Source organism: Paramisgurnus dabryanus, chromosome 1, assembly GCF_030506205.2.
Source record: "Paramisgurnus dabryanus chromosome 1, PD_genome_1.1, whole genome shotgun sequence".
Lineage (NCBI taxonomy): Eukaryota > Metazoa > Chordata > Actinopteri > Cypriniformes > Cobitidae > Paramisgurnus > Paramisgurnus dabryanus.
The window spans coordinates 34,396,040-34,419,806 of NC_133337.1; the positions used below are offsets into that span (position 1 = coordinate 34,396,040).

Here is a 23,767-nt window from a genome sequence, read left to right on the forward strand (position 1 = left end):
CTCTTGCCCCGTGACATTAGTGTTTCATAAATCGCATATTTATGGACCATTCACTTCGTACAAATTCATATAAATTAACTCGTAAAATACGTACAAATTCTCGTGAAATCAGGCTCCAGAGCCTTTCTGAAACTCGACACACAGTAGTCCTCATCATTGGATAATACATACATACGAGGTAGCCGGCGATATCCACACCCCAACACATTCCCCTTCACCCGGTACCTCTCGATTGCTCTCCCTCTCTCAGCAGTGGAAATTCACTGGAAGCTGATTGTGGCAAGAGAGTGTTGGCTCAGCTGCGTGCTTTAAGAACCCATGATGTCAGACCCATATTTTCCTTGGAGAGATTCTCATCAGTTGCATTGTTCCTGGAAACCATGGTCTGTTCTCTGGGCAACATAGAAGCCAACCCCATCCCGGTCCTCTGGTCTTTTGAGAGCCCCCACTGGCCCCTTTCGGCCTTGAGCTAATCATTTACTACAGCACCAAATACCAGATGAGTTCAAAAATAATCAGGGAAATTTGATCAATAGGGAGAAAGTATCCTGGAATGGTGACAGTAAAATCTCCTGGTTTCCCAGAGGACGATCAAAAGCAGCGTTTTAATGTTTTCGGAAAGTGGAAATCTATGGTTTACAATGACGTGTGTAATAAAATAGGACAGAGCAACGGCGGCTCCTCTGGGAACTACAATGCGACCATACTGGTGAGGTCATGGCTTCGCTGTAGACTACAAGACATGTTAGGCCACTTCACAGCAGTGCCCATAATAGGTGAACTCAAACTATATGATAAGACATGCATTTGTGCACATGCTTTATTCCCACAGCTAAAATCTTCCCATTCATTACCCAGAATTGAGGAGGACTCAAGCGCCATGTTAAAAGTCATTGCGCAGTTCCGGTTCTGTAGAAGAATTAATGTTTTTTCCTCGAAAGACAAGCATCCGCATGTGATTTTTAATTCAAACTGGCAATGAGTGGAATCTCTTCAAGTCAGCGGTCATAATTTGATGAAACCTTATCCACACAAAAGAACAGTCATTCAGACCACTCTCTTTTTTCCATTACTGGGTATTTCAGCTCCCAGTTCTGGAGTGGATACCTGATCCATCAAATGGCACAGACCGTGAGGTGAGAGATGGGGCGAGATGGGGCCGCAGAGATTTTCGGGGCCAAAAGCGTGATTTTGTGCAACAGAAAAAAGGCCAAATTCTGATGTCATTATATATCTTGTGTCACCTCTGTCAATTCCCATAGAAAGCATTCAACAGGACAGAAATGGATTTCCATTTGCAACGGTTAAATTACAGGATGTTCGTGTCTCCAATTTTGTGGCAAAAACGATACACTTATGAAAGCAGCAAATCGACCATTACTGTATAGTCAGTCTGTAATACCTGCAAAGCACATACAAACAGCAGAGACGTTCTGTAGGTGTAATTCTAGAAAATAAATGTACTACAGTATAGCGTCATATACAGTTCAATCAATGACAACATAAAAACATTTATTTTGACCAAAAATAATATACATTTATATTATACAGAAATAAACAAAGCTTTGTGTTCACCCAAGTTGACATCATTTACCACCATTGCATTTTTCAAAAACGTATGACGCACCTTGACAGGGTTCTGGCTGGATGGGATAAGGCTACAGGCAAATCTCGCAAAACGTCGTGTTTAGGAGTAAGTTTACGGGGAATGGATTAGGAGAAAAACAGTGGTTCTGACTAGATAGGATAAGGCTACGGGCAAATCTCGCAAAATGTTGGGTTTAGGGTTAAGTTTATGGGGAATGGATTAGGATGAAAAACAGCGGTTTTGGCTTGATAGAATAATGCTGCGGCTAAATCTCAAGATATCCTGGGTTAAGGGTTAGGTTTGGGGGTAGGCTTATAAAAAAAACAGCGGTTATGGCTAGATAGGATAAGGCTATGAACAAATCTCACAAGATCTTGGGTTAAAGGTGCTCTAAGCGAATTGACGCGTTTTAGACCATAAAACACTTTGTGTTACATACAGCAAACATCTCCCCACTATCTGCTTGCTGCCTGTCCGCTGATCAAACTGTAAAAAAACGCGATCTCTGTAGAAAGCCCAGGCTTCACAAACGGCAATAACAACATAGTGGCCAAACCTAGCACCAAAAAACAAAACAAAGTGTTCCAGCCAATAAACGACAAGAAGGATTTGGCGGTGGGGGTTGGGCGCGTTCATGAAAGCACGGAAGGGAGGGGGAGGAGTTAGCTACGCTCCGTCTGTTTGAAAACAATTCATACGTCAACAAAAACTAACGTCTCGCAGATTCGCTTAAAACGCCTTTAAGGGTTATGTTTGGGGGTAGGATGAAAACAGCGCTTATCTAGCAAGATTTCGGCCATAGCTGTATCCCTTCTACCTACAACCCCTTGACAGAGGACACTTACATTTATGCATTTAGCAGATGCTTATCCAAACCGTCTTACAAAGATTAGGAAACAATACAAGCGATGTGGCATAGGGAGGCATTAGTACAAAAAGGTGCTTATACCAAGATATAGTATAAGCTTTCATTATTCCAAGGAATAAAAGTACAGGGATGTTTAGGAACATCCAAACTGTCCGCTTGCAAAGCAAACGCAAATGCATGTAACCAATTCACATCAGATATTTCCAACATATGAAGACCTGAAACACGTTCATCGTGGGTCATATCCAGTCTGTGCCAAACAGGAGAAAAACCATGAACCATGCAGTGTAAACGTGGCAAAATCTAATTAGCCAAATCCTGCTTAACACACTGCCATTGCACGTTAATAAAGCAAAAGTTAGTTAAAATAACAACCTGTCCCATATTTGATTTCAAAATGTCACAATCAAATCAACATTTATTTCTAAAGCACACAAACTCACTCTCCATGCATCGAAGGACAATTATATGCAACACAGTAAGTGATGTGTCTTCAATGTAGATTTTAAACATTCAACCGCCATGAAAAACATTCGAGACATGAAAGAAGATCCGTCAACGTCCGCATGAAATTGCAGATCAAAACATTAGATTATCATTATGACGGTAATCAAATGTGGGAAAATGTCGCTCTTGATATCATTATTCGGGGTGGGGTTGAGACGTCAGAAAGTAGAATAGCAACAAAGTAAGAGAGGTTATAACAACACTGCATCAAACTCCAGAGTTCAGTTGTACTGTTGCTGGAACAATCCAGTCTCCATAGACCAGTTCAGTCCTTCAGTAAAGTCTCTCACCCTCCAACAAAAATTCTCACTAAATAAAGGCTGAGTGTTCCAAGTAAAATCACTTCAGCTGAGTTCAATAACTATTATTCATGTCCCATTTCTTTTTGCCTGTGCTTTTGCCTCTATGAAATGAGGAAAGTCCTTTTGTTTTCATAAGAACTGAAGAGGGTCATTGGAGAGCAATGCTAACACAAATCTGTTTTCTTATGAAGTACCATATAGGTCTTCATTTGCCTTTTTAATTGAATGATATGGTCTATATTGTTGCACACCGTAGTAGACACTTTAGGGACCTTAACACCTCACTTTAACTTTCTTTTATGGTTATAAAAACTCTCTCGCAGCATGGAAGCCCTTTGAAGAAAGCCACCGACGCAAGCTCACCTCATTTTCCTCAGAGTTTCTTAGAAAGGTCAAAGTGCTTTCCATCATGAAATTACATATAACCCGAACCTCACCTCCAAACAAAAATAACAGGAAGATATTAGATGACACAAAGAGGAAGGTACCCAGGGAATTGCAGTTTTTGATGGAGGACATCATCTCGCAACATGTATTTTGCCCAATACACACATTTTCTTTTTAAAAATGGTGCGAATGCCCAAGATTACTGCCACTGCATTTAGAAATCAGCCGAAGGGTGACATCAATGTACAACCTTCGACCCGTTAGGTAGTATGGCAAGTCCGGCATGGGGTGCGAGAGCATCAGCAATTCTGGCCTGTCACAAAGCCACAATTGTGTCTATATTAAACACAAAATCCACTTAAAATATAATCCCCATCAGATTCAAAGCATCTTCAATGTTCTCCCTGCGGAGGGGCATCCAACTTTTATCTACAGGTGACTGTCAAGGGCGAGCCACGTTAATCATCGTAACAAAGTGAGACATAACCAACTCATCATCACGAAATACTATAAAAGCAGATGTTCAATTCTTAGCAAGCATGTGCAAGGGTGCAAGGCCAGGCTTCGACAAGCAAATTAGCCAGCGGCTTTAAACATCATGGCATCAACTTGCACTGTCATCCTTGCATTTGCACTTTTTCTTGAGTTTACTACGTACCGAACCATGGCATTGCCCAGAGGCATAACTGATCAAGAAAGTGCAGACCAAGACAGAGTCATTTCAATGACAGATGATGCAAATGAAGCAAGTCCTGGACTGCTCTCCTTCAAAGGATACCCCATCATTGAGGGCAGACTTGCCGACAAGGATGGGACAAAACGGATCTTCATACTAGCTGTGAGTATTTGCATGCTAGTAAATAACCTCTACCACACATTAGCGCACACAACACGCTTAAAAATAAAGGTGCTTAAAAGGTTCTTTACAGCAATGCAATAGAAGAACCATTTTTGGACCTTCAAAAGCAGGTTGTTTAAAGAATCATTTCTTTCAAAAATGTATATAATCTAAAAAACATCTTATCACTACAAAGAACCTTGTGTAACAGTTAATCTATGGCATTGTGAAGCACATTTATTTTTTAGAGTGCATTTGTGTACTTACCAGGTGCAATGCAGTAAGCTACAAGACAATTATTGCATTGCATTGCTTAAGTAAACATTTTACCGCATTTTTAAATAATTTTAGATAACTTCTAATAATAGAAGTTAATAAACTTACATTTTTAAGAGTCTGTTGAATGGCTCTTACTTCCTAGCTATGTTTTCATCCACAAATTGTAAAGCGCATTTTGGAATATCAAAAAAAAAAACACGCACAAAGATGCGCATAAATTCTGAAAATGGTCATAACGAAACCTACGCAGTCTCATGTAGATGCGTATAAATAGCACAAAGTGTAAAAATCGTGCAATACATATGTCAAATTCCAATCAGGCTTTGGGGGGGGTTCAACGCACCCAGGCGCGGCTTAGTTTGAATAGTGCGAGTGCGCCCTTAAAGGTGCTCTAAGCGAATTGATGCGTTTTAGACCATAAAACATTTTTTGTTACATACAGCAAACATCTCCCTATCTGCTTGCTGCCTGTCCGCTGATCAAACTGTAAAAAAACGCGATCTCTGTAGACAGCCCAGGCTTCACAAACGGCAATAACAAAACAGTGGCCAAACCTACAAACAGAAACCATAACAAAGTGTATCACCAATAAACGACAAGGATTTGGGGGTTGGGCGCGTTCATGAAAGCACGGAAGGTAGGGGGAGGAGTTAGCTACACTCCATCTGTTTGAAAACAATTCAAACGTCAACAATAACTAACGTCTCGCAGATTCGCTTAGAACGCCTTTAAGCCCAATTTATAGTCGTGCCGGCGTAGGCTATCCGTAGCATGTGCGTAGCTCTACATAGCCTGACGTACATCTCGCAAAATTTTTAACAGCGTGTCAGTTCTACGTTGACCGCAAGCGCTGTGATTGGTCCACCAGAACCCCTCCTGTCAGGTAAAAAAACTGCGTCATATGTATTTTCGTTTGCGACAGTGAAAACAAAGAATGGTCAATTTGAGGAGTGATTTAACTCAAACTGCAACAAAAGTTTATTTGCTTCCATCATTGCTGGTCTTCTCAAATCATACACAACAAGTTGCCGTTTCTTCTTCGTTTGTGGGTTAACTTGCCAAGCTTCTTCTTCTTTGACGGTCGCGCTGCTACTGTGGTTACACACGTGGATAGTGCCTACCAGCGGTCTGCGCGCGTGTTTGCACGTCGAAGCGGATGACGACGCAAAAGTATAAATGAAAACCGACGCGGAACCTACGCCGTAGGACCAACGCACAACTATAACGAGCCCTCTACTGTTTAGGTTAACTATAGACCTGGGGGGTATTCCAGAAAGCTGGTTATGTGACATACCCAGGTACGTTTGAATTTGAATACGTCTTTATGTATTCCCCGTGTGCGCGCATTAACTTTCAGTTAGCAGTAGGAGGTTGACTGAACTAATTTTTATCAGATGTTTTGGAACCGACATGATTAGGCCAAGCAAATTTTGGTTTAACCAACCAATAGTTCAGGGTTTAGCTGATGCTAAGTTAACCCCGCTTTCTGGAATACAGCCCAGGTATAGTCCAAGTAACCTACTCCTAGCCGAAATAAACTTGAATTTGATTACATGTTTTTGCCATGTATGCAAAGACAACAGTGATTACAAGTGGTTTAGTACAAATTTATTTTTGGGCATCTTAAATTTTCCCTAACAGCCCAAATTTTGCCTCGTTTCAGCCTAGACGTCGGGCCTGTGTTTGGACGGCAATTAGACATCTTTTAAATGCAAAATTGCTTTCTGGGTAAGGTCTGTTACCATGCATCTTGCTAAAACTGTTGTTAGCAGAGTGGCAGCTGATACTAGGTGTGGGGTTAGTAGACAAGATTTTAAGCTCAAAACCATATCTTTGTAGGCATCTAACAATGCTTTATTATTACGTTCAAAATTGAACCATTAAGTTGCTACAATTACAAGTGCAGTAATGGAACAGTCAGCGAGTTTCGGAAGGACACAGTCAGAAAGGGAAGCCTTGGATAAAAGGGCCCTAGGTGATCTTGAGAAAATTGGCTAAGCAAGACTTGGGGAAACTTTGTCGCAGTTTGACACATTTGTTCCATGTGGGGCTCCATACGCCAGCAGTTTAAGAGCAGTTATGGAGAGAGATCTTGAGGTTGCCCTTGGGTGTGTTTTGTTCAAATTAACTTAAACATCTCCAGGTGTGGTTTTTGAATCTCGCACACTCAAAGCATAACTGCATTTTGGGTTTAGCTTTGTGCATCTGGCTGCTTCTGTTCAAAGGCCTGGATTATAAGCAAGTGGTTGCCCCACATATTGACTTGAAATGCCTTTGTTTCCACCAGGACACAGAAATCAAGAGGTCTCCTGGGAGGGAAACATATCCTGCATTTCCACAAACTCTGCCACTGCGTGGGATGGATCACACTCTGGATGGCTTCAGCATGAGGGATACACGGAGTGCAGATGATGTCATTCCCATGGGTAGGAGGGACATAGACCGTAAGCACTGCCAAGTTACTTATCTCCTTTTTCATCAATAGCATTCTTAAGACCAAAAGTAGACTGTTTATTGGAAAAATCAAGCCACACGTTGATCTTGCACATTAAGACGACCAAACATGATTTAAAAACTATCATAGCTTGACCCGGCTGAAAGATCGGTTCTTTCAAACTGATGCCCAGCTGATAACTGCCTAAAAAGAAAACAATCCATCTGAAGAACAAGATTTCGAGATTGTTTGGCAAACCATCTTATAAAGTTGCAGTTGTTTATCTGCAGAGAATGTAACTCCCATATGTCCCAGAGTAAACAAGTAGCAGTCTATTTCAATGCAATTAATTGTTTTTCTCTTTCTGTTCTCTTTGCAGTACTACGATGCATGATAGGTCGAGTATACAGGCCATGCTGGAAAGCTTGAAGCCGGAGCAGTTGTATTCTGTACCCTTTATTTCATCCTGCATGTTATTCCAAACATTTGACAATACATATCTGTACAATTTAAAAACAATAAAAAATGTATTCAAGTCTGCATCGAATGAGCAGTGTTTAAAAAGAATGAAAAAAAGTACTTAGGACACACAATGTTCTTTAAAACTAGTTCCTTCTCTGCCAGATCTACTCGATACTTTCTCGAACTTTCTCATGTACACACAAATATATACACACACACTTTCAGCCTGCATGGAAAAAAGTTCTTACAAATTCAAGTAGCCCCCGTTGACGTGATTTTGGCTTGTTGAACGTTACATGCGTTTAGACTACCAATAAATAACAAGTGACAGTGCAGCTAACATGCAGCATTGCTACAGATAGGAGATGGGAGAATGAATTACAGCCTGAAAAAGCTTGTGAGTTTCCCTTGACCAGCAATGAGTTTCTTACTGGCAGCTTTACTGTTCTTTTTCTCCGCTCCTCTAGCGGGGGCTTTGGCAGGGGGTCTTTTTTGAGGGGGCTGGTTCTCTTCCATTCCCAGTTCAATGCACTCCCTGCTGGCGAGTTTTCGCTTGGAGGTCTCTGTTGCTTTTCGGAGCGGTGCTGGCCGGGTCCTCTTCCCACCTGTTCCGTTCCAGGCATTTCCACTACGTTTCTCCAGAGCAGATTTACCGGGACCTTCAGGCTGAGAGTTAGTGGCCTCTAGGTCCGCTGAAAAATAAAATTGAAGTGGAGGGTTGGTGGGTGACAAAAAAAGAAAAAGAGGCCAAACAAAGAACGAAAAAGTGGAGGGTGAGCCGAGGAAAGAAGGGTAGAAAAGATTACGATGTAATTGCTGACGTTAGTCTGACGTTTAATGGGCAGTGTGCTTATTTTACAGGGCTGGGTCTGAACATTTATCATGTAACCTGATGGAGCAAAGCCCACGTTCCCACAAAAAGGGGCTGAGGTAGGATGGAGAATGCGTGTTCTTAGGGCTTTTACAACAGACTTGGGGGCAGCCAGGTTTATGGGATGGGGAATCGTTTAAAGGTTGATCTTAAGTACCAGTCCCCAAGCGGGGACCGTGCAGGAATCAAATCCCGGGCTGTGGAGGCGGACATGGGCATCTTTCCGACTGCGTGGCGTCAGAGAAACAAGCTTTTCGGTAAGTGCGCACAGTGAACCGACCAAGCATGAAGGTTATTCAGTACGCCAAGAACTGAAGCTCCCTCCCTTTTTGTATTTTTCTTTCTTTTCTATTCACAAGCACAGTTCTCTCTACTTTGGTGGTGAACTTCCTTTTGAAATAGGAAGTTTGGGCGAGACACAAAGGCCTCATCCTTTTTGTAATATTTAAAACAGCCTTACTCCGACAATTGTTTGATCATACTGCAATATAATAAACATATATTGGCTATGTCAAAAATCAAAAAAAAAATTTATGCTTCTCATCACAGGGTTTCCCGCAGCACTTTTCAGTTCGGGCGGCCCACCTAAGCTGGGATACCCTTAAAGGAATAGTTTGGCCAAAAACGATATTAAACCCATGATTTACTCAACCCCAAGCTGTCCAAGTTGCATATGCCCATCGTTTTTCAGACAAACACATTTTCGGATATTTAAGAAAATATTTTAGATCTTTCTGTTGATTAAATGTAAAGTTATGGGGTCCAGCCATAGTCCACGACCTTCAAGTCCAAAAAAAAGTGCGTCCATCCTTCACAAATTAAATCCAAACGGCTCCAGGATGATAAACAAAGGTCTTCTGAGGGTAATCCGTGCGGTGTTGTTGTAGAAATATCCATATTTAAAACTTTATTAACGTAAATAAATACCTTCCGGTAGTGCCGCCATCTTAGACTCAGGAGAGAGTATTAGCGTAGTGTACGCACTTTTCTTAGTGACGTATGACAAATTCGGAGGGCGGGGGGACAGAGCAGCAGCAGAGAAACCTCTGTACGCTGCGTAAGCGCTCATCCTGAATGCGGATGAGACTAAGATGGCGGCGCTACCGGAAGGTAATGAATTATGTTAATAAAATTTTAAATATGGATATTTCTACAACAACACCGCACGGATTACCCTCAGAAGACCTTTGTTTATCATCCTGGAGCCGTTTGGATTTAATTTGTGAAGGATGGACGCACTTTTTTTGGACTTGAAGGTCGTGGACTATGGGTGGACCCCGTAACATTACATTTAATCAACTGAACGATATAAAACCTTTTCTAAAATATCCGAAAATGTGTTTGTCTGAAAAACGATGGACATATGCAACTCGGACAGCTTGGGGGTGAGTAAATCATGGGTTTAATATCGTTTTTGGCCGAACTATCCCTTTAACTAGGTCGTCCAAAAAAAAATTCCACCAAACGGCACATGGCCGAAATGAGAGAAAGACATGGTCTGTCACTGTCTGGAGGATAACTAGCCTGTTGATAAAACATTTAATTCATTACTAATCTAGTATGTGTTCATTTTCTGTCATAGTTTCTTCAAAATTGAGTTTTATTTGAGTGTTTTAAATAAAATATTTTCATCATGACGCGTACGCCCCGCCCCTTTGATTGCCACGCCCCCAGCCCGCCCACCTGCACAACCCTACCACCTTAACTAACACATTTTCTGCGGGAAACCCTGCATCATTACATTATAAGACTTCAACCTGTTAGAAATGTTTATTGTTAATATCCAATCCTTCCAGAAAAACCGAGTTTTTTGTGATTGTTGCAGGTAAAAATCCTTAATTTTGTGGCACGTTTTCTTAAAAAATGTGATGGAATATGCGAGATATTTACGCAATTTTATGCGATGAAATTGCGGGAACTAGCAAAAACTGCGGGAACTTGCAAAAACTGTTTGCAGCTTTTGAATGATGTTCATGTCACATAATCACATTACTTCATAACATTCCCATGGCAACAGGGGACATGGCTGTGCTTGTGTAATGTAAATGCAACATTTTTCAACTTTCTGCTAAGATATATGCATATTTTGCAGAGTTTCCCGCAGCATTTTTCAGTTCAGGCGGCCCGTCTAAGCTTGGAAACCCTACCGCCTTAACTAGGTCGTCCAAAAAAATTATAATTTTGCTGCACAAAAGTCCGTCAAGTGCATCTTGGAGAATAGCGTGTACGAGCTTTACACCGCGAGCGGGGACACGCGCCACGCGGCCGAAATGAGATAAAGACGTGGTCCATCATGTCTGGAGGATAGCCAGTTGATAAAACGCGTGTTCGTGAGAACTGTAAGTGGACTTATGTTTTGGGTTTAAGCCTGTTATTGTATTCGTCTATAGTTCTTGCAAATTTAAGGTAAGTTAGCTGGTGATTTTATTGTTTGAGCAACCTGCTAGCTAGGTTTCATGTGCCTGTTGATTAGATATAATTGTTGAGCGCTCTTGCTCACTTTATTTATGTGCATTATTTACATGCTAGAGTAGTTACACTCCTTTAAGATAATGTAACTAATAGTGGGAAGTAATCAGTTTTTACAATTTTTGTGCCATCTGTCATCATTCGCCTGACGTTCTACAACATCTGCTTTAGTTTTTGTTTATTAACCCTTTAGTTTCACTTCATCACGCAGCTTTTCCCATTAGAGGTATCTATTAAAAACATTTCATTCATTAATAATCTAGTATATGTTCATTTTCTGTCAAAGTTTCTTCAAAATTAAGTTTTATTTGAGCGTTTTAAATAAAAATATTAAAATTTTCATCATGACGCATACGCCCCGCCGCTTTGTAACGCCCTCTGCCCCACCTACTCGCCCAACCCCACCACCTTAACTAACAAATTTTCTGCGGGAAACCCTGTTTTGCGCACAGAAATCTGCAATTTATGCTGCGAAAGTGCAGCGTATTTAAAAAAAAGCACCCCCGCATAAATATGCAGACTTTGGCTGATTATGCGTTGAATCATGTGATTGCATAATCATGTTTTTCTGGAGAGACTGAATACCTACTAAAGGGTTTCAGGTGATTGTACACAATTATATAATGCCACAAAGCTGACAAACATGGGCTAAAAGCAAAAAAAAAAAAACTCAAATTTCATGGGGTCTTTAAAATAGAAATGGTACCTGCTGGCCTGTTATCCATCTCAGTTCCATCCACAGATGCAAATATGCTTTGTTTGGGTGCAGGGTGAATGCAGGTGGGAACCTGGCTTGTACTGGGAAACTCCAACACCCTGTTCAGGGGCAGATCGCCATCCTTGTATGTACAAGCAAACTGAGAACGGATAGTTGGCTGGGCTACCTGAAAAAGGAAAACATGAAAATGAGAACAAAAATAACCTCATAGATCTTGAATATAAGTGAAACATCAATATGCTTTTGGTTATTGATTAAGCCAGTGTTGCAATGACCAATGTCTTTATTTCATAGAGGTCTGCATTCATTGATTGAAGTGACAACCCTATCACCTGGCACTAAACTCTCGATCACCTTTATGGTCTAATGGGTGTAGATAGCCACAAATCATAAGATAAGACTGAGAAAAGAAAACTTGAGTTAGCCAAAAGTTGCAGCCTGGAGGCCAACCGTGAGGAGCATAAAAATAATATAACGGCAGCTTATACAGGCGCAGTGAACTTCCGAGGTCTCATGGGTCCCAGAAAACCGCTGATGCGCTTCTTTAGGGGCCTTTGATCCATGCCTTCCATGGATTATCAGGATTCAAGACTTTCTTGCTTCTGGCTAACCAGCCGCAGTAGTAGGGGGCATTCAGGGAAGTTAAAAAAAATACTGCAGGCACCGTTGGGTGTGACTGCAAACCATGGAGAAAAACGAACCGGTGGGTGTATTTTGCATGGGATCAAAGATTGAACGTGGCTTTTTGAAGCGCTTTTTTTCAATACCACCTATAACAACAGAATCGGTCACACTCATACGAGCTGACCATGTACAGTATGTTGGGCAGCCCTGGCTGCATAATAACAGACCCCCCCCAAAAAAAAGTAAACTAGCAAGTCAACATTAATGCTTCACAATATAAAAATGTCAAACACGCGTTTTATTAAGCATGCAATAAAATAATCAGGGTTCCCACACCTTAGTTAACTTAAAATTCAAGGACCTTTCAAGGACTTTCCAGGTTCAATACCCTCAAATTCAAGGACTAAATGTGGGGACACATTTCAAGTGAGAGAAGGTTACATTGTGTTACCTTTTAAGATACATTGTTACAGTTCCCTTTCGTGGGAACTCGCGCTGCGTCACTGCAGTGACACATTGGGGACGACTCCAGGGGTAAGTGTGTCTGAACGTGTATATCAAATTCAACCAATGGTGAGGCTTAACAACAAAGACAAAGTGACGCGGGAGCCAGGAAGTATATCGCTATCTGAAATATTGCCAAAGGCGGCGTTACAGGGACGCAGGAAGTATGGCAAGGGAGATGCAGCTTCTCGTTCCCTTCTCGGGACAACAGTTACATACGTAACCCGAGATGTTACATGTGTCAAACACAGCTATGCAAAAAAGCATTTTGGTATAAATCAACATTCGAATACAGAAATAAGCATTTAAAGCGAACAGTTTAGCACGTGTGCTTGAAGGCTAGACATTTATGATATTACCCTAAACTACACAGGGAATAATAAAAAAGTTTTATGAAAAAATCTGTATATGTAAACTTCCCAGGGCATTGAATTTTTCCCCTAGATTCACAAACTCATGGGAACCCTGAATAATTTAGTTGGCCAGATGTCCCACTACTATCGGCAGAGATAAAGGTAAATGCAAGTTCAATACGAGTTTGGACTAAAATGTATGGGGGTTTCATTTGAAGTTCATTAAACTGACTAGTACTACATAACAATACACATTATAAGCCCCCTCTTCAGTCAACCATTACAGAAAACCTCTTGATCTCCCTCTCCCCTGTGCCAATCGACGTCAGTCCGTGATGAAACTATTGGAGTACGACATGATAAAGTCTTTCTGCAGACAACAGGAAACAATAACCTTTCAAGTTTCCCTTGCTAGCTGAATAACACCACTGATATGGCATGTTCAAAGTGAAATTGATGCAGAAAGCTTCCGCCCGTCCAGTTCAGGAAGCGTTGAGCTGCCCGGGGACCATTACCGCTCGCTAACACAGGAAGGAGGCCAGAAAGTGAAGGTCTAAAGAGAGATCTGCTAGTGCAATCAAATAAAGAAGCCATTTAACAAAATGCGTCTAGCCTAAATGTTCACAGTAGGTTCACCAGTTGGTGGAAATGCCTTTAAAAAAGTAATTTATCATAAACATTAACTCGTATCTGGATTGTTGACACATTTTGAAGGATCAGAAGGTTCACTCTTCTCAATGCATTACTAAAGAGTAAAATAAAACAAAAAGGGCAAAAGACAATCCCAAAATCTTCATGCACATTAAGACTAGAACAACATTTTAGATGTTTTCTGGATAAGTAAGCCAGGCGTCTTATAGGAAGTTTGCATAATAGCAGAAATTGAGGATTTAGCACAACACTAAAGTTCACACTCTCTGGTTGTTTTTATACCACAAGCGCAGCACAGAGCGCAAAAAAAAAACAGCTGTATAAATTTTGCACAACACAGAGGAAGTACATAATATACCTTGTGAAAGCGCATTACTTGCCGTCTGTTTTAAAAATCAAGTGTCACATTTGATTTTGTTTGAATGATATTTGAGACAGGGATCTTGAATGTCTTACAACCCTGATGATTCTTTACCTTGGACTTGACATTTTCTTGTTGGCTGCAAATGCGGTTCCGCAAAGGCTCTGGAGAAGATCCCGTGGGAGCTTCGGGAGATCTATAAGCACACAGTGGGAAGAGAATGTAAAGCTGAAATACTGAATATTAAAGGCGGGGTCCATGATCTCTAAAAGCCAATGTTGACATTTGAAATCACCTAAACAAACATGCCCCTACCCCAAAAGAATCTGGACCTTCTTTTGATAGACCCGCCCTACACATACACAACCCAGGCAACGATGTCGGTTAGTAGACACGCCCCTTACTGCTGATTGGCTACAAGTGTGTTTTGGTAGTCAGCAAGATTCCCTTTTCCAAAGTGTTTTTCAAAAATCATGGACACCGCCTTTAAAATAAGTTACTGAATTAAAATTGTATGATACGAAAATAAATGTATATAATGATGACTTAATGGACAAAAAAATATTTTTATGCACATTACATGAAAGTATATGAACATATACTTTATATAAATTTGATGGTGAACATAAAAACAATAAAATAAAATATAAATTTCTATAAAAGTAAAATGTATTGTAACAATACTAAAAACCAATCTGTATAATAAAGCAATAAAAATACATTTTAAATTTATTGCGATGCAATAAAATAACCAAAACTTAATAGACTGTATAATAAAGCAATTAAAACAATAAAATTAATAGAAATGAAAATACCAAATACATTAATTAAATTAAAGTACAATTTATTGAAATATAATTAAAAACTAAAACTGTAAAACTAAATAAAGCAATTAAACCAATAAAATTAAAGAAAATAAATAATTTTATTGAAATGTTTTTGGTATTTTAAGTATAATTTATTGTAATAATATAACAAAAAACTAAAACTGTATAATAAAGCAATTAAAACAATAAATAAAAAAATAAAAAAAACAAATACATTAAATTAATTATGTAAAATTTATTGCAATATATTAATAAACTAAAAAGGTATAAATAAAACTGTATAATAAAGCAATCAAAACAATAAAATTAAAGAAATATTTTAAATATATTTGGCATTTTAAGGATAATTTATTGTAATAAAAAACTAAAACTGTATAATAACGCAATTAAAACAATAAAATTAACGAAATTAAAATACCAAATACATTAAATAATTTAAGTAAAATGTATTGCAATATATTAATAAACTAAAACGGTACAACTAAAACGGTATAATAAAGCAACCAAAACAATAAAATTAAAGAAATAATTTTATTTAAATATATTTCGCATTTTAAGTATAATTTATTGTAATATACCAAAAAAGTAAAACTGAAACTAAAATTGATATAAAAGTAATCAAACCAATAAATTTAAAGAAAATTAATTTTTTTATTGAAATGTATTTGGCATTTTAAGTATAATTTATTGTAATAATATAACAAAACACTAAAACTGTATAATAAAGCAATTGAAACAATAAAATTAACGAAATCAAATAAATTAATGTATTTGGTATTTTAAGTAAAATTCATTGTAATATTAAAAAACAAAAACTGTAACTAAAACTGTATAAAGCAATCAAAACAATCAAATTAAATAAAATGTATCTGCAAATAAATTTCAATACATTTAAGTAATTTTTTGTAATAAACAAATTATAAACTGAATAAAAAGCAATAAAACTTACTTGAAAAGGGTAAGAAGACAGGAACCAGCGCTTCCATTAAGAACTGCATGATCTTCAGAGAGCAATTCTGCTTTGTTCCTGCAGGGCGGGGCTAGTGCTTCTTCATCCAAAAGAGCCATCAAAACTTTGACAGTCTCTCTGCCCCCATATGCAGTGGAGTGGTTTATAGCGTATGCTCTTGGCTAGAAAGCAAACAACATTGACAAGTGTGATCTAACAACATTGCTGAAAGATATTTTTGGAAAGTCAAAAAACATCAGAAATTATTTACCCTTGCTGGACTGATTCCCAAGCCAATCGCTGACTGCGTCTGTGCTGTGCATATTTGCCCGATTCTTTCTTTAAGATCAATGGCCATGTCATCTGCTGCAAGGTACACTTGGTCTCCACCACTGCGGCCTTTGACCAGAGCGGCTCTGATACTAGACACCAGCTTGGATCCGGCTTCTCTGTTTGGGTAAATAAACCAATTAAAAGAAACTGACGGTTTCCAAATTCTGTTGCAGTCCTAGCAACCTCATTTAACATGATCAGTTATGGTCGACTTCAGAGCCAATACTTATTTCCTTATCCTTACTCTCACAGACTTTGATTAATCTCTTCATATATTAACACATACACAAAACAAACACTCAGGCTTTGGTGGGAAAGCAAGCTTTGACCTTGCGTTAGTGAGTGGGAATTACAGTAACAAAATCATCTGGGAAAACAGATGTGCACTGTACGAGAAGCCCCGATTCCTCCATCAGGAGTGTTTGTGTGTGGTAACACAGCACTCAGTAAGGTCTTGGAGAGGTGAGGAACAGTGCAGGCAGGGCAGCGCGCTGATAAAAAAGCACTTTTGGCTTAACTCTCGCACCCTCTGTGGCGGTGAATGGGGCCACGTGCTCCAGGTTCAAGGCGCTTCCATCAAAACCAAGTTGAAGTACTTAGAAGCACTACAGGAAATGACCTCGCGCCCTCTTTGAATAACCCAAACATCTCGAGTTTAGCATGAGTTTGTGTTGTTCTGCCAAACGTCTTTCGGAGATTTGCTTCGCCGTTTAAGTGCGATTCATCAAGGACAAATCTCAGTGTTATGACGTTTAATCAGAGTTATCAAACCAGGGTGGGACAAAGTCGCTATTTGCCGTTCGGTACTGCATGCTTTGATGTCCTTCAGATAAACATGCTTGAACAATTCAAATGATTTCATTAATGTTGGTGCAGACGTCATTCGGGATTGCTTTCCAAAAAGATGGCAGGTAAAGGCCTCGTAAGATGAGAGGAAGCAGCGCTGGATCAGCTTTTAAGATAGGGAGCAGGTGTATCTAGTAGCACATCAAGGCAGAAATCAAAGGATTTGTTCAGGCCATTATGGGGCGTGAAGTAATCACTGGGAGACACAAGTGGGGTTAAAGCCAGGTCACGAACGTCCTTAAATTATTCAAACGTTCAGACCATCGCATTATTTTCAAACTGTATAGCGTGTAAAATGCACATAGTGTATACATGGGAATACCTGGATTAGGGCTGCACAATATTGAGGAAAAATGCGATAACTTTGTAAATGACGAAATATGGTAATGTTTTAAAGGGATAGTTCACCCAAAAATTTACATTTACTCACTTTGTTACATACCTGTATACATTTCTTTGTTTTGATGAACATGAAGCAAGATATTTTAAGAAATGTTTGTAACCAAACCATTCATGCGACCCATTTACTTCCATAGACTTCTTTCTCCTACTATGAAAGTGAATGGGGCTCATAATTTGTTTGGTTCCCAACATTCCTCAAAATATCTTCATTCGTGTCATCAGAAAAAAATCAATGTATATAGGTTTGTAACAACATCAGTAAGAACTTTTACATTTTTGTTTGAACTATTTCTTTAAAGGTGGAGTGTGTAAATTTTAGTAGCATCTAGTGGTGAGGTTGCGAATTGCAACCAATGGCTTAGTTAACTGCTCACCTCTCGCTTTTTAAACGCATAGAGAAGCTACGGTAGCCGCCACCAGACAAACATGTCATCTTCGGAAACAACTTAGTAAAAAAAGTTTGTCCATTAAAGGCTTCTGTAGAAACATGGCCGCACAAAATGGCGACTTGCATGTAAGAGGACCCTCGGTATGTAGATAAAAATGTCTCATTCCAAGGTAATAAAAACATAAGGGTTCATTATAAAAGGTCTCTATACACCCCTGATAATATAGTTTAGTATATTATTGTGCATTTCTGTCAAGATATCGTTCTAAAAATTACACACTGCACCTTTAAGTTTGTACAGTTTATATTGAAGAAAAATGTGACAGCTTGTTAAATGATGCGATAAATGATATGCAATATGATAAGGCTTTTAGTTTGTGAAGTTTATATTGAAGAAAAATGCTATATGCGACAACTTGCTAAATGATGCGATAACAGCTGTGCAGTATGGTAATGCTTTTAGTTTGTCAAATGTATATGAGATCTTTAAAGATAAATGTTTGAAAACTGAAAATTATAAATGTTTTACATTCTTTTTGATCATCTTACACACAGAAAAATTACTAAATTATTGTGGTATGTGCATCAATGATATTCCTGTGATTTCAGTATGTTGCTCATCCCTAACCTGGATGAACAACTACATTTGCTAAAAATGAATGTTACATTTAGGAATAAAGTATCCCATAATGCCATGCATTCAATGTTACTATTTGAAGAATGAACCAGATGTCTCTTTCTTGACTTATTTGATGAAACTGCCAAACATCAAGTCGTTTACACAAAATAATCAAGTTATAATAGCATTTCTAAAATTAAATGTCTACTAACCAGCTAGGGTTGTGCAATAATTCGCATGCGATATTACATGGATCTCGTCAGTAAAGCCGGTTCCTTGATTAGTAGTAAATCGCCACCACCTGCTTTCAGATGGAGCAGCATTTACTACACAAAGCCGTAGTTCACTGACAAGCTGGGCCATATTGCAGGCGATACATCAAGGAATCGGCTTTATTGACGAGATGCGTATTGACAATCACATGCAAATGTTCGCGGATCCCTATTACCAGCTATTACTACCCGCTACAATCTTTGATAAAATCATGTGTAAAATAAACAGAGAAGCCAACAGACACTGAAGTTTTTTTTGTGACATAATGCCTTCTGTTTAACACACCATTAAAAAAACAATAGCAGCAATATACAGGTAACAGTAGCAGCTTATGTTTAATTAACAGAATTACAGCTATACTCTTAAAGGAATATTCCATTTTCTTAAAAGAAAAATCCAGATAATTTACTCACCACCATGTCATCCAAAATGTTGATGTCTTTCTTTGTTCAGTCCAGAAGAAATTATGTTTTTTGAGGAAAACATTGCAGGATTTTTCTCATTTTAATGGACTTTAATAGAGCCCAACATTTAATACTTAACTCAACACTTAACAGTTTTTTTCAACGGAGTTTCAAAGGTCTATAAACGATCCCAAACGAGGCATAAGGGTCTTATCTAGCAATAAGATTTATTTTTTGACAAGAAAAATAAAAAAATATGTACTTTTAAACCACAACTTTTCATCTAAGTACGGTCCAGCGCGACCTAACGTAAATGCGTAGTGACATAGGGAGGTCACGTGTTACATATATAAAACGCACATTTGCGGACAATTGTAAACAATAAACTGCCACAAAGACATTAATTAGTATCATTCCACATACAACAACGTAGGAACGGTCCTCTTTCAACACACTTGTAAACACTGGGGCGGAGTTTCGCGTTCGTCCTCTGTGACCTCTTGACGTCATGACGTATTATGTGGGGGTCACCTTGGCGCATCACGACTGGATTTAAACGAGAAGTTGTGCTTTAAAAGTGTATGTTTGTTATTTTTATTGTCAAAAATGACAATCATTTTGCTAGATAAGACCCTTATGCCTCGTTTGGGATCGTTTATAGTCCTTTGAAACTCCGTTGAAAAAAAAACGTTAAGTGTTGAGTTAAGTATTAAATGTTGGGCTCTATTAAAGTCCATTTAAATTAGAAAAATCCTGCAATGTTTTCCTCAAAAAACATAATTTCTTCTCGACTGAACAAAGAAAGACATCAACATTTTGGATGACATGGTGGTGAGTAAATTATCAGAATTTTTCTTTTAAGATAATGGACTAATCCTTTAATACATGAAGTACTGTATTACTTTGCTTACACCGGAATACATAAAAATAAACAGGAAAACATATCAGAAAGAATCATACCTTGGATTAGGGGTCTCTCCTAAGATTTCCTGACAATGGTCAACAAAATTGAGAAATTCTGATAAGCCCTTCACGTGCCTCCGCAAAGGGTGAGACTCAGGTGGGGCGTACCCCTTTCCTCCCAACTGTATTGCCCTGACAAATGAAGTTACGGTCTAAAATGAAAAAAAAAAAACACCAGTTCATTCATATTCACAATGTGGTTTCGCTTTAAAAACATAAAGTGTTATCAATTAAAGAGGACATTACATAAGACTTTAAGATGTAAAATAAATCTGTGGTGTCCCCAGAGTACATGTGTGAAATTTTAGCTCAAAATACAAGATCAACATGTTAAAATTGCCACTTTGTAGGTCTGAGCAAAAATGTGTCGTTTGTGGGCGTTTCCCTTTTAAAATGCAAATGAGCTGATCTCTGCACTAAATAGCAGTGTCGTGGTTGGATAGTGCAGATTAAGGGCGGTATTATCCCCTTCTGACATCACAAGGGGAGCCAAATTTCAATGACCTGTTTTATCACATGCTTGGAGAGAATGATTGACCAAAACTAAGTTACTGGGTTGACCTTTTTTTACATTTTCTAGGCACTGGAGACCCAATTATAGCACTTAAATGTGGAAAGTCCGATTTTCATGATATGCCCCCTTTAAAAGACTGTAAGCCATTGCGAATTTACCAGGAAAAGAGATGAGCTGCTGTTGCGGGCAGTATGCCTGAGATCTGTGAAGGCCATGTGTCCCAGAGAGCGGCTGGGATTGTCCAGGGTGTATGCAAGGGCCAAATCATTCTTAGAGTTTATCAAAAGAGCCAAATAAGAAGAAAAAACTGCTCTGACCACTCTCTTTATCTGTAAGAACAGTCGAACAAGGAAGGAATGTGTTATAATACATATGCATGCATATTTTTTTGAAAACATTACAGTACGGCAGCATAACAATTAATCGTGATTAATCGTTTGCAGAATAAATGTTTTGGTTTACATCATCTGTAAACAATTGTGTGTGTGTGTGTGTGTGTGTGTATTTTAGATAATAACTTCATTAATTTTATTTTCTATTATACACAGGACACACACACACACACACACTGTTCTTGGAGAGAAAATTAAGTGTCATGTGATATAAGTTTTATGCTTTAAAAATTATAATATATGCTTTATAACAAAAACTGTTCGTTTTCTTCTATTCTGCGATGCTGATGATTCAGAGGACTAGGACTCATAATTTTTAAAGGACAGGCTTTTTCCACAACCCCTTAAACTTAACCACATCAGGCTCATAAACTTCATCACCCCCAGTACTACAGTGGCAAAGCTTAGTGTCTACTTACACATAAATCAAAGCAGAACTACACATAAGCACACAATATCAAGTGTTTTAATCCATTCAGCTAGTAACTGAATTCACATTTCTCTCATAAATGATATGGTTTAAGACGTTATGTGAAATGATATGTTTGCCTGAATACAGAAAACATCCCAGAGAGGGATGAAGGGTAAGACTTTTATAGTGGAAAAGATTAAAACTACACAGTAAGCGGAGCAAAGGATTTTGGCCACCTGTGATTGGTCACATCAACATTGTGGGGTGGGTCCTAGCAAAAGATTAGTTTGCTAATATGATGGTTTAATCTAAAGTCTACCAAGGAGGTATTTTGAAAAAAGCGTCATCACATGAATTACCTGAGGACTACAGCTTTCCGCCTTGCTAGATGGAGTTGAGGGACACACAGGAAGAGACTCCACCTTCTCCGAGCTCTCCACCTCCCCAATGAGAAACTGAAACATCTGCAGCTACATGTCACAATAAGACAGAGAATACACATTAGATCGTGTTCAATGTTCCAGAAAGATGACCGAACAAACCCATCCAAGTTTGAGGCCCTGGTGTAAAACCACTGACAGCACTCACAGCTGTTACGGGCTCCTCTGGTTCCTCATTCATCCGAAGCTCCTTGAACATAACGAAGACGTCAATCAAGTCCACAGTATTTGTGCGTTTCAAAAAGCAATCATACTCTTTTCGGATGAGGTCATAGTTTTGTGGAGGAGAAATCGTGTTGTGCGGTAGCTGGAGCTTTTCCAGAAGGAAGTATTTCCAGACAGCCAGAACTTCACTCAAAGCTACTCCGAAGTCACCGTATTCCTGTCAGGAGCGGAGTAAACACAGGGACAAGCTTATTACGCAGAACCGCTCCACAGAAAATGTACAGATATGGAACAAACGCATGACGCAAACTTTGTGACTCAGTGCTCTGTTTTCCCCCCCATCTCTATACGTATAAAGCAAATGCAAGGATTACTATGGAAGGAGTGGATCATCCTTTAAATTGCATTTAAATTGTAGCCATGTGCATGTATGAGTTATGCATGTTGTTGAGCACTGCCAAGTCGGCCTATTTAAACAAACTATACAATTGCATTTGGTGATGGTGATGCAAAAATTGCACACTTTAATATATTTAGACGTTTTACTCCGGGTTCCCACACCTTAGTAAACTTCAAATTTAAGGACCTTTCAGGGACTTTCCAGGTACAATACTTTGTGACATTACCTGCTTGTTGACCTCAGCCATAGAAAGCTGTAGGACCATCAGCATCCCATCAGCCCCTTGGATGGTGGTCATCTCTGAGTCTACCACTCGATGACACTCTCTCCTGAAAACCCTGGTCAATGTTCTCAGGCTTGCATCCATATCCTTTATTTGAGTCAGCCTTTCCTTAAAAATCTGAAATGATTATGATTATTAGCAGACAGCAGTTCGCAAACGAACACGGAGCAGAGCCAGCATCACATAAAGCTTTCCAAATCTACCACTGAGCGAGAACACAAAGTCCAACGACCTCAAGCAAACCACAATAACAGGAACAAGAGGAGCTCATTTTTACTTTATTAAGAACACAACCTAAAATAATCTTAGGTCAACTTACCAACACTGGTATTTAGACGAGTCTCGCGTCTCTAACACCGAAATATATGGCAAACAGATGGTAGTTATTACAAACTAAGCGGTGCGCTGCCTGGAAGTTTAAATTCACACGCATGCGCGTCTGGTCCAATCACAAGGCACGCTGCACTCGCCACGCCCCTGCCGAACGGAAGATCGCTGATGTTTTCATTTAAACTAACAAATGTGCGTCCGTGAGATTTATTGTTTATTTAAAAAATAAACACACGTTGAGACATATGAGAGCTATATTTAACATTTCGTAATCAAACGAGTAACTTTACTTACATGGCAAGAAATGTTTCTAGCGCTATAAATCTTAAAGTCATTGATATAATCTAAAGAAAATAAACACTTATATGTGTTCATAGAGCGAAGTAGGAAAAGTGTGTTTATATTTTTATTGCAGTTTCCATTTTTAAACGCAAGTGCAGAGTTTTGATTTTTATTGTACATTTTTGACTATGAAACGGTTTTTCAGATATATGTTTTCACGACAAATGATGTAAAACGTGAAATTATATTATAAAAAAAAAAAAAAATGGTAGTCGTAAATCTTCATATTTCAGATAAAAACCTAGGTAAACGTCATACTCGCGTTTACG

The 23,767-nt window shown here is 38.9% G+C and overlaps 2 protein-coding genes across 2 annotated transcripts; one reads left to right on the top strand and one right to left on the bottom strand.

Moving 5' to 3' along the window:
* The first annotated feature begins 4,149 nt into the window (after nt 1-4,149).
* pmch (pro-melanin-concentrating hormone) lies at nt 4,150-7,712 on the top strand. The gene is made up of 3 exons (XM_065284819.2): nt 4,150-4,490; nt 7,057-7,213; nt 7,583-7,712. The coding sequence occupies exons 1-3, from the start codon at nt 4,251-4,253 to the stop codon at nt 7,630-7,632; spliced, it is 447 nt and encodes a 148-aa protein (XP_065140891.2). The 5' UTR covers nt 4,150-4,250; the 3' UTR covers nt 7,633-7,712.
* On the bottom strand, nt 7,280-23,650 carry parpbp (PARP1 binding protein). Its single transcript, XM_065268429.2, has 11 exons — nt 23,146-23,650; nt 22,770-22,943; nt 22,127-22,360; nt 21,898-22,008; nt 20,893-21,063; nt 20,218-20,372; nt 16,264-16,441; nt 15,993-16,174; nt 14,331-14,412; nt 11,712-11,889; nt 7,280-8,357 (listed from the first exon to the last, which is right to left on the bottom strand). The coding sequence occupies exons 2-11, from the start codon at nt 22,908-22,910 to the stop codon at nt 8,044-8,046; spliced, it is 1,746 nt and encodes a 581-aa protein (XP_065124501.1). The 5' UTR covers nt 22,911-22,943; nt 23,146-23,650; the 3' UTR covers nt 7,280-8,043.
* Nucleotides 23,651-23,767: the final 117 nt, after the last annotated feature.